Source organism: Babylonia areolata, chromosome 1 (assembly GCF_041734735.1).
Source record: "Babylonia areolata isolate BAREFJ2019XMU chromosome 1, ASM4173473v1, whole genome shotgun sequence".
NCBI lineage: Eukaryota > Metazoa > Mollusca > Gastropoda > Neogastropoda > Buccinidae > Babylonia > Babylonia areolata.
The window spans coordinates 18689789-18704420 of record NC_134876.1 but is presented as its reverse complement, the minus strand read 5'-3'; the positions used below and the strand labels follow the sequence as shown (position 1 = coordinate 18704420).

The following is a 14632-nucleotide window of genomic DNA, read 5'->3' as shown; positions in this document are numbered from 1 at the left end:
TATGTATCAATTTCAACATAAACAACTGTTGTCAGTTTCAATACAGACAATAGGTTCTTGGCCTAAAAACCCATCAAATTCATAAGCATTTCTTTTTGTGTGAAACCATACAGGCACTTTGTGCATTTCAACTTAACGGTCCTTGCAATTTTCTTGTAACTTTGTAATTGTGGTTCTCTTGTGGTTTAACCTATTCTGTTTTTCTGTTGTTTGTTTTTATGTTGTTGTTTTTTGTGGGTGTGCATTTTGTGTGTGTGTGTGTGTGTTTTGTTGTTGTTGTTTTTTTCTTTTCTTTTTTTTTTTTTTGAGGGGGGGGGGGGGAGGTAAGGTGGGGGAGGGGGGCGGGGTTGATGGAGGGTTGTTGACTGTTTCCCACTGAAGGCAAAATATTGCTATTTAAGGGCTACATTTGTTGTTGTTTTATCACCTTTGACCTTTCAAATGGTCAAGTGTTTATATTGTTTCCACATTTACCACTGGAAAAACAAAAACAGTTTGGATTTTAGGCCAGACTTTAGTGACAATACTCCAGACTCTCTTCCAATACTTACAAAAACTTAAAAAAGACTAACTGCATGCTTGTAAAATGACATTTCACACCTTTTTTTCAACAACAACAACAAAAATCAGCTGTTAAAATTCTGATCCCAACATAAAAAAAAACTCACAAAAAAGCTTTCCACAAAAGCAAATTCAGTTCATTAACAAAAATGTATCTGCCTTTTCAACCCTCTGCTCCTTCTTCTATGGGTTATGCATGCTACTGACAAAAGACTGAACTGTCGTCATTCTGGCTCATTTGAAGATCCATGCATCAGACATTTCAATCCAACAATTAATCATCCTTAAGACCAGAGGACTTTCAAGGGGTTATGCAAATGATAGTGTATGAATTCCAAACAAATGTGTACAGCAAAGTCCATTTCAAACAATGAAATAGTTTTTAAAATGTATTTGAAAATGACCTTACCAACTGCTTGATGGTCAACATTATAATCAAAATTTGTCTGAACAATAGCTTAATGGAACAGATTTTTTTTTTAATCAGAGATTCACCAACTCAATCTCCTAATGACTGTACTTGATACATATTTAAAATCTTCCTAAGCTTTGTACTCAACTGCATCATTCATGACATAATTATATACTTCTCTCAAAATAGCCTGTAAGTGTCATTCACATCAATTTCTTGCGGTCTCATACATTCACATTTATGCATTTAGCACATGCCCAAACAGTAAAGCAAACAAGTCATATCCAATACTGTGAATACAATCTCCCAATCCTGTTCACCAGTAAAAATTACTCAACATCTGAACACTTTCTAAAAACTTTCCCAAGCTGCATTACCTTGTCCATGTTTATAATGTTTTCACATTATTGAATGCCATTATATAAAAGTTATTACATAAGGCAGGAACTCGGGAAGTCCTCAAAAGCACACACTGCTATGCAATACAATTATCAACAGACTTACATAAAGTTATTTTCATCAACTCTATCACACCCGTTCTTCCATGCTATTTAAAACATATATTTTCATAAAGATTCTATCCAAGACTCAAACTAAAATGTAATTCTTCAAGTCCCCACAACCCCTTTCAAAACAAAGGAGCTAATTCCCCATGCATTCTGCTGAATCATGACACATTTCAGAGTCCGAAAGAGCTTATCTGTGATTTTTCAGTCTATCAATGGACACCATCTTAGCTGACCACTATGCACAATTATACATGAAGACTGATGTGGCTGACATAAAACTGCACTTTAGCTGACACTAGCATCACCTAACCCTTCAGAACAGAGCAAATCAACAACATAAAGCCCAGAAAAAAAATATTCCACCCTTCATGTACCAGTTTGCTGAGGATTGTCTTGCCACTGATTTATTCCCAACATAAAATCATACTTATCATTACACTCAGAATACCCTTATAACTACTGTGTCATATCAATCTTTCAAAAAGGAAGTCATTTAATGTTTTTCAGGGGCTGTTAGTTCTTATATAATACTGCAACTAAGAGGGAAACGTTCATATTAACACAGGCACTTAAAATAACAATGTCTTCCTCTGTTTCGGTATTCTCATTTGCGTAGACTAACAGGGTTAATCCTTTTCTTTTTCTGTTTTTTTCAAAATATGAAGTCCTACTTTGTCCTGGTCATTTTCAAACTGACATTTTCAGCTGAAAGCAAAACCATAAGTCAAGGACTGACGGACGATACATAATTGAGTGCAACGGGTAGTAAGTGAAGGGAGTGTCCAAGCACCAAGATCTGTCCATAAAAATCACAGGTTTAATCACGTTTCCTGCTTGTTCATTTGTGGTTCTGTTCGCTTCATATGGCAACACGGACAAACAATGCTCCTTTCAGCATGGTTTTTCATACCTGGTCGGTGACAGTCATCGCATTCAATGTGCACACGCCTATGTCTTTCACAGCCACTGACGGGTACTGCATGTAGACATCACCGTCCTTTTAACCCAGCCCAAGCCTTGTCAGCTGCCCTCTACACCAGCTGTCTCAGAAGAGGCAGGTTTTTCCACCATTGTGGCAAACCCACAGTATACCGGAGCAATACTGAAGTATTCCAAGTATGCTTGCATTTGATTAGAAATGGTCACTGTCATGAAGATGTTGCTGGATGGACAGATATCAAAATGTGACCGATCCAGCTGGTAAGCTGCTGTTTATCTGACGGTAGTAGCGAATGTCATTCGTGAAGCGATGCACACTCTGCGTGAAAGAAGGGAGATCCTGAAAAAATAAAATCATGACTGTTATCACTTGTTTATCATCACATCATCTGATGTTTTTCATGCTAACTTTCAGAAGTTTTCTCTCAAAATACAACTACGGTTTCATATTTTTTTCAAAAACCAGATTTAAAAAAACAACATAGCTGACATTGTGAACTATAAATATAAAATGTGATTTTTAAAAATGTCTGACCTTTGACTATCTGACTTTGACAAGAAAGACTGCTCCTAACAGCAGAGAAACCATTGCCAAGATCAGTTCCTAAAAATGATCCTTGCAGAAATATTCTAGACTGATTTCATGCCACTGCACTAAACAAAGAATATGTGACTGACTTTGAGAGCTGAGACTGACTTTGATTTGCCAGGCAACCTTGATCACAAATGCAGTGCTAAATCTGACATTGTTCGGACCATCACACAAACTGGCAAAGTATTACTATCCTGTTGGTGTTTTGTTCAGTCCGACTAAAGAAAGAACTGAGGCAAAAGGAAATTTTCTTCCTAAAATTACGTTTAAGTAACACACTTAACGTGACACACTAGTGCAGCCTCTGCAAAATTGATTTTCTCAATCTTAATTATTTGTGCTGAGGAATATATATAAGCAAGTCAAATCTTTTTGGTTCTGTGTTGTGAAATTCCTCCTTTGTGTATCCAGAATGAGAGGACCCAATTTGTGCTGAGGAATAAACAAATCAGTTAAATCTTTCTGGTTCAGAGTCGTGAAATTTCTCCTACATGAATCCAGAATGAGAGGACCCGTACCAACCCATGTCCCTGTCATCATCCTCACCTTGTCCATCTTGAAGTTTTGAGCGAGGACAGACCTCTGGCTGTGGTCGAGGCCCTCCATGGTGTGGAGGAAGTGGGGGAGGAATGTGGAGTAGAAGCGCTCAAAGTCAACCTGGGCCATGTTGTAGACGGTGACCACCACCTCCTCCTGCAGCAGGTCGTGGGACCGGTGCACCAGCACCTGCATCAGCACCGTCAGGAAGTCCCACAGCATCTTGTCCCGGAACACCGACTGTCCATACACACATACACACGATTCAAGATTTAATTAATCTTTTGGGGAATGGAGGATTTCAGGATTCTCCATGGGGTATGGAGGATTTTGGGGTATGGACAATCCAGAACACATTGGGAAGTCCCACAACATCTTGTAATGGAACATCAGCTGCACACATATACACATACATACATGCACACACGCATGCATGCACACACACACGTACACACACACAAACACACACAAACAGCAAGACTGCTAACAGGTGGTATCTAAATATGCTGCCATGGTTGTTATCTCAAAAAAGACATTCACACACACACACACACACACACACACATATAACAGCAGAACTATCAACTTATTTTCCCAAACATTTTTATTCAAACTTTTGTATTCTGACAGACATATATTAATGATGATAAGTAGAATAAATGAATAGCAACAAGAGAATGCAGAGTAAAATCTTTTCTTTTTATTTATTAAGGAAATGATGTTAAGTGTACATTGGATATTTTTCTAATCTTGCCAACACTGCCTGCTGTCTTGTGACAGACTGGGTAAAAAAAAAGTTGTGTCAATCATATTATTGCATCATATAGCATGGCATTAAGATACATAATCATAAGATAACATTAAATATCATCTATCACATTATATCATTGATTATAAAAAGAAGGGTGACAAAATCCTGCCCTGCCTTTGTGTGCACCCCCCTCCACACACACACAAACATAACCATATGCACACACACACACACACACAACACACACACACATACTCTCACTCACACACACACGTGCACACTCACACACACACGTGCACACGCACACACACACACACAGAAGACAACAAAATGAAAGAGAGAAATGAAACAAAAACCTGAAAACATAAATAAAAGAATGGTTAGTTAGCTGGCTGCATTCTCAAACAATGAAGCACTCGTGTGTTCAAAATGTATCTGACCTTGCTATACAACTTCCACTTGTAGTGCAGTGCCTCCAGAGATTCCAGATTCTGTTTGAAGACGGTTATGTCTGGCTGCAAGAAGGACTGCCCGTATGCCTGAAACACCAGCAGAATAACTGAACTGATCGTGAGATACAAAGGAAAGATGGGGAGAAACAAGCACAGGAGCAAGGTGGCAGAATGGTTAAGACAAATGAGGGTCTGGGTTTCAATTCCAAACTCAGCCTTCTCCAAAGTTTGACAGTAAAATCAAACTGAGTGTCTTGTTATTTGGATGAGACTTTCTAGAAAGCCAGGTCCTGCACCCACTTGGCACACTGAAAAAGAGCCCTTGGCAATATTAGTGCTGTTCTCTGGCAAAATGATTTAGAAGAAATCCACTCTGATAGGCACACAAATATTTTTGCATGCACTCAAGGCCTGACTAGTGGGTTGGATTATGCTTATGGTCAGGTATCTGCCAAGCAGATGAGGTGTGCCAAATATGGGTTTGTCCGAATACAGTGACACCATCTTGATAAAACTGAAAATGGAGCAGAATAACTGAATTGATCAAGACACGAAGACTGTGAAAGACAAGCAGAGTAACGGAATTGATCATGAGACACAAAGAGAAGATAGGGAAAGACCAGCAGAATAACTGAACTGATAAAGACACAGACCAGCAGAATAACCATATGTAAAAACCTGGTAGACGGCAGACAGGTCAGTGTGGTGCTCCACAATGTCTCCTTCTGTGTGCGAGCGAGCATGCGTACATGCATGCGTGTGAGTGACAGACAGCATGGGTGCGTTTAGTGAACCATGAGTGCATCGTCTAACGACAATGACAGAGAGAAATTGGTAGCCCCAAACAAAGACTGAGCAAAATGACAAAAAGCACAACCTGGAAGTTTTAGTTTGTTTCAAGGTGTGGGCAAGGTCCATATAGGCTAGACCACATCTGGCGTAAAAAAAATAAAATAATAATAATCAATTTTTTTTAACCTGGAAGATGGCGGAGAGGTTGTCAAAGTGCTCCACAGTGTCCTCCTGTTTCTGCATGGTGGCCAGCACGTTGTTGCGGAAGAAGTAGCGCCAGTTGTTCACCAACAGTGTGTGCAGCAATTCATACAGTGAGCTCTTGATGTCCGGCGATGGGCGCTGTGTGTGAAAGCAGTTTTTGGGTTTTTTTTAGTTTTCACTTTTTGGTGTGTTTTTGGTTTTTGGTTTTCCCCCCAGTTTTTAAGTGTGGTTGTTTTTTGGGGGGGTTGTTTTTGTTGTTTTTTTGTTTCTCTTAGGTTGGGTTTTTATTGCTGCTGTTGTTCTTGTGGTTGTTGTTCTGGTTGAGAGTTTTCAGTGTTTTCTCTGTTTTGGTTTTGCATATGTTTTAGTTTTTAGAGTGCGTGTGTGCGTCCGTGCGTGCGTGCGCGTGTGTGTTAAAAGGGTTTTCGGTGTTTTTTATGTGTTTTTGGTTGTTGCAAATGTCCACAGTTTTGGGGTGTTTTGTTATTTGTTGCATTTTATTTTCTAAAGTTTTCAGCAAAAAAAAGGGAAAAAAGCAACCATGTGTTCATATAATAAGAATATGCAGGTACAGAGAATACAAATACATTTGTATAAAGACATCCAACACTGAACATATGCTTGTCTGCACAAACCAAAATCCTGGTTAACTTCTTTTTGATGTATAAAAGCAAATGACGATTACGCCAATTAATTAAGACTGCATCACATTTTTGTCATGTACTTTGGAATATGTACATCTTACTGATTTTCAAAAAGAAGTTATGACACTGGTGTGTTTAATAGGCTGATTTTCCCCCCACACTACATGTCCCAAGAGCAAACTCAAACAAGTGCATGTCAGTCTGAAGATCATAATGTCAAACACATGCATACTCCAAATGCATCAATTTTCCTGGTACCCAGGCAGTCTACCCTTCTCCCTTAGCCCATGCACAGAACATGAGACAAAGTCTCACCGGTGAAATGATGGGGTAGATCTGCTCCATACAAATGCTGATGATGCGGGGCAGGAATGCTTTGAAGGCTGACCCTGGCTCCACCACAATCAACTCCAGTAACTTCAGGAACCTGCAGACATTTCTCTCTACTGTCACTGCCACAAAGGTGATACATGTTTGAAGTCTACGAGGGAATGGGGCTCAATCCTAAAGTGATGCAGCACACAACATGCACTAACAGAAACTTGAGCAATGAATACTCGGGTATCTATTCAATTCAGGTATCTCTATTCAATTTTATATGGGCTTTTTATAATATTTTTTTTTAGGGGATTTCCCTTCAGCAACCAACTTTAACAAATAAGACTGAAAAACTGGAGTCATATACACGCACACTTTCTCTCACTTCTCCTTCTTTCCTCTTCCTCTCTTTCTTTCGTTTGCTACTTCCACTTCATTCCAGTTTTCCCAAAGCATCAGTGACTCTACGCTTGTCCTGCTGCAATTGTCTCTCCTGCTCATCTGCCCTAATCCTTGAATCAAAACTAAAGGTTTGCTCAATGAGTCACTGTGTACAGCTAAATAACCATAGCAACATATGTGTTGTCCTCTGGCAAAATTCTGCAGAAAAAAATCCACTCTGATAGGTACAAAAATATATATGCATGCACTCAAGGTCTGACTAGCACGTTGGGTAATGCTTCTGGTCACGCATCCACCTAGCAGATGTGTAGCATATATATATGGGTTTGTCTGAACATGATGCCTCCTTGAGAAAATGAAACTGAAACTTAGCGAGGCTAAATCCATATGGCTGTTATTTGTGAGCAATGATACAGAGATAAAAATAATCAAGTTGAATGCCATGATACACAGGAACATTAGAGATACAAAAGACATAATTGTGTGCATATATATGTGAGTGTGTGCGCATGCATGTGTGCAAGTGTGCATGGGTGGGTGGGTGGGTGGGTGCGTGCGTGTGCATAAGTAAATGTGTGTGCCACACTTTTTTTTTTTGATAATTTTTATTCCAATTTTTGAAAGAAAACCCAAAAAGCAGACAAAATATAACAAGAACACTTAAACATAAGCTGACACAAAGGTACATGAAACAGCCACATGTATAATGTAATACACACACGTCCATCAACTATCGGTACCAAGAAAGTCATACCCACTTTTCAATCACTCTGAATGCCACTCCAGTCTCCTGCTGTATTGTTTCTGTTAACTGTTCCCTGAAGCAAACACAAAGGAAAATTACAGTGCTTAGCTTTTAATGGCAAAAACATTTCACACTCTTAACTTTCCCAATGGAATTTTCCCAATTTTCACATTCTGGATAAATGGAACACAAAAATATTAATAATAGTTATAAAGAAAAATCAAAAACATTCTGCTGGTGTCAAACTAACAATGACTGGATAAAAACCCACCAATATAAAGTAGGGAAATATGTTATCATTACAAATTCACATTCAATGATCTCATTCATAATCACCTTTGACAGAAAGAGAGCACTTAACAGCATACTCAAGAGATCGCATGCAAAGGCATACTCATACAGAAAACTGAATGAAATATGCAACTGATGGACATCATTCACCAACTCATAAAACTAGCAAACCACTCAGGACTCATACAGGCATAGCCAATCAACTACAGAATATCAGAAACACACACACAGGAACACATATGGTAAATATACTGGCACAGCGTTATCTGAATGTTTTAAATTTGTAAATAACTTATGGCAGACAATGATTCACAATGGTTTGCATCCAGCATCTTATTCTTATACTGAACAGATCCATTCAAGCTCATCTGGGGCCTTTTAAGATTTTGCAGCAAGTAATGTGAAACCCCCCAAAAAAATTCAACTGGAAATTTGGCTCTCATACAATAGTCTGATCTGGTCACTTATGTTCATGTGATTTAATTATTCTCCCTTATACTGTATTTTATCCAATTGTCAATAATCACTGTTGTTGCTGTTATTTTCTGTTTTTGTCAGTATCACTGTCACCATACAACTCAGTTCTTTACTGTCTGTGGATTTTTCTTGTTATTGCTATTGCAGTTGAACTGACCTTCATTTTTTTCCTGAAGTTATGCTCACAAGGATCTGTTTGTCACAACTTTTAATACTTTATTCTGCTTACTTGTCACAACTTTTTATACTTTTTCTGCTGTACTGTATTGCATTACATTTTTTAACCCAGTGAATCATCAAAATATCCCAGAATGGACTGGCCTGAAGACTGGGTGAGAGAGACAAGGAAGAGGAAGAAATGGAGAGAACTGGTTGTCAGGTCATCAGTAGTGCCCCCAGGGTCTCCAGACAACATGACAGAAAAAGAAAAAGAAAACGAAGGAGAAGAATCAGAAGAAGAATCTTGAAACAATGTTTATTACAACATGAGATCAATCATTAATTTCATGACTGAGCTCTCACTATGATCAGCACCCCATGCTGTCTAAGTACCAGCATGCCTACAAGTCCAACACAAGTTCCTACCTGGTGAAGAGATTCATGAAGGTGTGGATGGTCTGCTCTGTGAAAGGGACTCCCATCTGGACCCGCAGTCCCTGAAAGATGGCCAGGAAAAAGCCCATCATGTCGTCCACAATATCTGCAACAAGATCAGGCAGCCACAGTGTGTTTGTATCAAACAGTTCCATCTATTTTTTAAAATATGTTTTTTTTATACAGATAATGAAAAACATAAACTGTCAGTCAAAAAGCACAAGTTACACTTACTTAGACCTTACACCCCTCCTGAGGTATTGGCCATCAACAAGAGACCTCCATTGTTCCCTGTACTGTGCCTTGCCTGTATCTGGATTCAGGTAAGGCCAAACAAAGCGTAAGGAATGGGAAGAATTTCAAAATACTTTAAAGCTCTAAATGCCACAGTACTCGAAATACTACAGCTGGCAAACCTCATGAAATTATTATCTGAAAAGAAAAGACATTTCTGAAAAAAAACCCAACAAATCCTGTGTGTCAAAAATACATGGCAAAATCTAAAATACATTAGTCTGTACCTGTCTCAAACCATATGCCTGTCTGTGTAACAAAACATGACGCCTCAGGACAGAACAGAAAGCAGGTCCCAAGGGAAGTAAACCCACATGCTGCTGACAGTCAAAAGGGAAATCTGAGCATGGAAGACAGGATGGCAACATCTGCATACTTTCCATTTCAGATAGCTAAAACCATCATTGGAATCTAAAATACTCTCACTTCTTAGAAAAGGAAACTTTTTTTCTTTTTATCTTTTTTTCAAAATTATCAGGAATGCCTTTCTGCTATGGATCAAATCAAATCACGCTTTGGATTACTACACTATAGTTACAGGTAAGCATGTAAAATATGAATTAAACAAAATTTGTTATAAGTATTCACTGTGTCCACCAGTCGATTGTGATCATGCCTTAATTTGAGCTCGATCGCCCAATCAGGCCAAGTAGTTTTGTGACCATCATCGGACACAAAACGAGAGCGCCAAAGGATAGACAGACAGAAAATACGAAAAAAACTTAGCCGTATGCAGAGCACAGGAGCAGGGGTCAAGATGGCTGCAGGAAAAAGGGCACTAGTGAGGGATGCAATGGGGAGGCAACCTATTTTGGGAGGTTATCGGCTGTAGCTGTAGCCAGTTGGGCAGGGTTCTCTCACCACATCAGCACCAGTTTTCTTCAAGGCTTTATTGAGGACACGATGGGGAACATATTGGGACTTGGGTAAAGGGAACAGGAGAGCGGGGGCTTAAAGGGCAAGGGACTGTACTCGTACAAGGAGGGAAATAAATAAATAAGTAAATGAATACCCCTATCAGGTTGACAAAGGCCCACACGCACTGCTGTTGCCTTTTCCCTTTTCAAGCTGAGAACTGATTAAATTACTGGTTCTACAAGGAAAGGTAGGAGAACTCACTTCGTAAAAACATATCAAGATGCAGCACACCCACCCTACATGATTATTATTTTGCACGTGAAGTAATCACACTAAAGCTAACACGGGACATGAACATGCACTCTCTCTCTCTCTCTCTGCGGGGCAAAGAAAACAATTTCACCCTGTTAAATAGCTACTTTCGTTTTCTCCGCATAGGTGGGTAGTAGTTTGCACAGGACAGGAATCAGACCCCTGCCAGAGTCTGCACTAGTGGGTCACGGTTAAGTATGTGCAGTTAAAAAAACCATTTTAACAAATTCTTTTGTCTGTCTGAGTGTGTATGTGTGCATGACTGGAAACTGAATGGCAGCCATCAGTCGGCTCTACCCAAGTAGACAGACCCCGAGACAGAAAAGCGCTTAGAGCTTGGTCTCTGACCGAGGATAACGTTATCCATATCATCCATCATTCGTTCATCAATACAAATTATGCCAAAAGTTTCTACCGTTGAAACAAATACTTCACATGAGGAGCCAGCTAACTGCAAGGTGCCACTGACCTGTTTGACTGATATAGACGGAGAAGATGGCAAGGGTGGACTGGATGACAGGGGAGATGGACTGATAGAGCAGCTGCTTGGTACGCACCACCTCTCCAGCCACTGTCTCTATCCAGTCCTGACACACTCGCAGCACACGCCGAATCACAGCTTTTGCTGTCAACATCAAGCACAAGTCATTCAAATCAGCTGATTGCAAACACAGATCATGGTAACCAGACTAAACACGTGTTGAGACTAACAGATGATACAGATATATGAGTAGCTGAAAAAATGACACTGGCAATTCATCGATATAGTGGTACTCAAAACACAATGCCTTTACTGCACACATCCTTTCCATGCGTACCATTAAAATGGAAAACTAATTTCGAATACATGTATAAGCTTTTTGCTGTGCTCTGGAAAAAGATGTGATACAAAGATGTTTGTTAAATCTGTAACATTTGCAATGATGAAATTGATGGCAACCAATCCAGCCACGCACACACACACGCACACATACACACACACACACACAAACAAAAACAAAACGTCAGAGTCCACAGCCAAGTCTTCCAGACTGCCTGACCTTGCTCCTGCAGCTGCTTGCTGGAGGCCAGGTTGGGGCAGTCCCTGAGGGCAACGAAGTCCTTGGCCAGCTGGGCTGTGAATGCCTGGTGGTGGGACCCCCGGCTGCTCCAGTCCTGCTCCTTCTCAGACAAGCCCGGCCACGGCAGCAACAGGTAGTGGGACAGCGAGCGGTACAGCAGCAACTGCACCTGGAACCCGCCGATCATACATCAGTAGGTTTTGTGTATGGATGTGTGTTTGTGTTTGTTTGTTTGTGTGTGTGTGTGTGTGTGTGTGTGTGTGTGTGTGTGTGTGTGTGTGTGTGTGTGTGTGTGTGTGTTTCTTTTTTTAGTTTAACCTCTTTTCACTGTAAATTGATGTTAGACGTGTGTGTGTGTGTGTGTGTGTGTGTGTGAGAGAGAGTTTGCTTGTATATGTCTGTGTGTGTGTGTGTGTGTGTGTGCACGCGTGCGCGTGTGTGTGCACTGCACCTGAAATCATACATCAGTTTTTTTGTGTGTTTTGGTTTTTTTTGTTTGTGTGTGTGTGTGTGTGTGTGTGCCATTCATACATCTGTGTGTGTGTGTGTGTGTGTGTGTGTGTGTGTGTGTGTGTTGCTATTACTGTAATTGGTACACCAAATTAACCCCTAGGCTGCCTGCATGATGAGATCACTCGTCATGGCAAGCATGTATGCTTCGCTGCCACAATGACGAGATAACTCGTCATCGAAATATTCTGACTTTTCCCTGCTTTGCATTCAGTTCGTTGACAAAAATGCTGGTAGCTTTAGCTTGGGGAATCTTTCTGGATTCTATTCATAGCTAGAAACACCATCTGCGTCATAAGGCAGTCCTTTATTTGAACGTTTTGGTTGGGTTACTGGCCGCAGTCTTTGCCTGGCTCCTCTCCTCGCTCGCTCAACAAAATGTCGGACTGACTCCGTGTTCAAGGCATGCGATTGTGACGAACTAAATCAGCCAAAATTACTTTCTTTAGCTGATGCTCAGAAAGAATTGGAGCATAAATTCGAAGGAGAAGACAGTGGTGAACATTTATAGGACGATTTGATAGAAAATAAAGGGAGCAATCAAGAGAGTGGCCAAGATACAACTATCAGTGAGAGATGCAGGCTGTTCAACTCTAGCAGACGACAGGTCACCTAATTTTTAGCAGGGCACCATATGAGCTATTTTCTTGGCACTCAGCCAACGCGGTCTGATGAAGTGACGGTGTGAGAGGGGTGAAGAGGAGGGGGGTGGAGACTGAGGGGGCGTGGCCTCACATCCATACTATCACTTGCAGAAGTCACAATGCATCTATTTCTTTTTCAGGTTTTTTTTATATTGTGGTTATTCTAGTAAGATTTTGTGTGTGCAGATATCCATTTGTCCAGAAAATGATATTTTTGTGCAAATTACCAGACTAATGTTTGTAATGAACAAGTTGAAAATGTGACAAAAAACAAAACACTGATTTCAAAACAACAGCATGTCACTTAAAATGCATAAAATGGGAAAACATCATGTGTTTTGTATTCTTTATTCATTTCCCTTTCAGAAAATGTATACTTTTATGGGTCTTTCTCCAATAACAAAGAGCACAGAATTTTTTGAAAATTTATACCCGTCTTTTGTGAAAAAACCCTGGCAAATAGATTTCACTTAAATCTTATTTTCCTGGCAGCGAAAGGGTTAATTAATCCTGTGGCTGAAAAAAAAAATAAAATAAAATAAAACAGTTGGTATGTTTTTCATTGTCCAAACAAAAGACTCCCTCAACAATCTCCTTGATCATTGCACCACTGCAAAAAACAAAAAAAAACAAAAAAGAAAAAAGAAAAACAATAAGAAATAGTGAAAACAAAACTGCAGCAAGGGCTATAATAAACTTAACTGAGTACATGTGATACCAACAAAAACAAAACAAAAAAGGACAAAAAAGAGAAAGAATATATTTTTTCCACAAAGACATTAACCCTCGCAGCGCCCCCCAAACCAGATACACGCATACCTCAATGGTGAGGCCCTGACAGGAGCCCTGGGAAGCAGCAGTGTACATCCTCTGGACAGCCGACAGCTGAAGCAGGAAGGCAGGCCGCACAGTGGTCGTCACAGACAGCAGCAGGTGGGCTGCCGAGTGAACCACTCTCTCCGGAACCTGGATGAAAAGAAAAATGCTTCACGATCAGCCTGATTGAACTAACTTTCTCTGCCACATTCCAGGCAGACGTAGTAGTAGTAGTAACAGCAGCAATAGTAAGAGCAGTAACACTTGTGGCAGCAGCAGTAGCAGTAGCAGAAGTGATACTCATACAGTGCCTATCTTTGGTCGGAGACCAAACACTAAATGCTTTACAAACACGAAGTCATTTGCACAACAAGCTGCCTACTGGGTAGAGCCAACTGACAACTGTCTTAAGGTGCTCATCATTCATTTCCTGTTTAATTCAGTCACGCTTAAAACACATGCACACATACACAAGTACATAAGAGAGGATTTTTCTTCATAATTTTGCCACAGACGACCTTTTTGTTGCTGAGGGGTCTTTCACCTGCACTACGTAAATGCTGCACAAGGGACCACAGTTTATCATCTCATCCAAATAACTAGTGTCCAGACCACCACTGAAGGTCTAGGGGATGTCAGGCAAGGGGCGGGAAAAAGGAGAAAATACTAGCAAGTGTGCTATTCGATCACATGCATTCATATTATCCAGCTTCCTAAGCAGATGCATTACCACAAGACTGTCACTCCAAATCATGCATCAAGTCTTTCACATAAGGAAGGTGTCACACCGGTCAAATGGCCCCTTGTGCACTGAACCAAAGCTAAACTCTAATGTATATCAGGTCCAAAGCACTGTTGAAAATAACTCAAAGTAAAAGCCATTCTTATTTTTTCTTTTTTTGCAAACTCTGGAAAAT

At 40.2% G+C, this 14632-nt stretch overlaps 1 protein-coding gene across 1 annotated transcript in view; it reads right to left on the bottom strand.

Annotated features, from left to right (window-relative positions):
* Window positions 1–320: 320 nt before the first annotated feature.
* The window catches only part of LOC143280375 (exportin-6-like), a 30278-nt gene continuing 15966 nt past the window's right edge, over window positions 321–14632 (bottom strand). Inside the window, exons 16-25 of the mRNA XM_076585013.1 lie at window positions 13719–13865; window positions 11725–11914; window positions 11154–11309; window positions 9212–9326; window positions 7872–7931; window positions 6709–6820; window positions 5732–5887; window positions 4742–4840; window positions 3560–3790; window positions 321–2761 (exon numbers count right to left, since the gene is read on the bottom strand). Of these exons, the coding sequence (XP_076441128.1) occupies window positions 2660–2761; window positions 3560–3790; window positions 4742–4840; window positions 5732–5887; window positions 6709–6820; window positions 7872–7931; window positions 9212–9326; window positions 11154–11309; window positions 11725–11914; window positions 13719–13865 (1368 nt within the window). The 3' untranslated portion in view covers window positions 321–2659. The remainder of the gene's footprint in view (window positions 2762–3559; window positions 3791–4741; window positions 4841–5731; window positions 5888–6708; window positions 6821–7871; window positions 7932–9211; window positions 9327–11153; window positions 11310–11724; window positions 11915–13718; window positions 13866–14632) is intronic.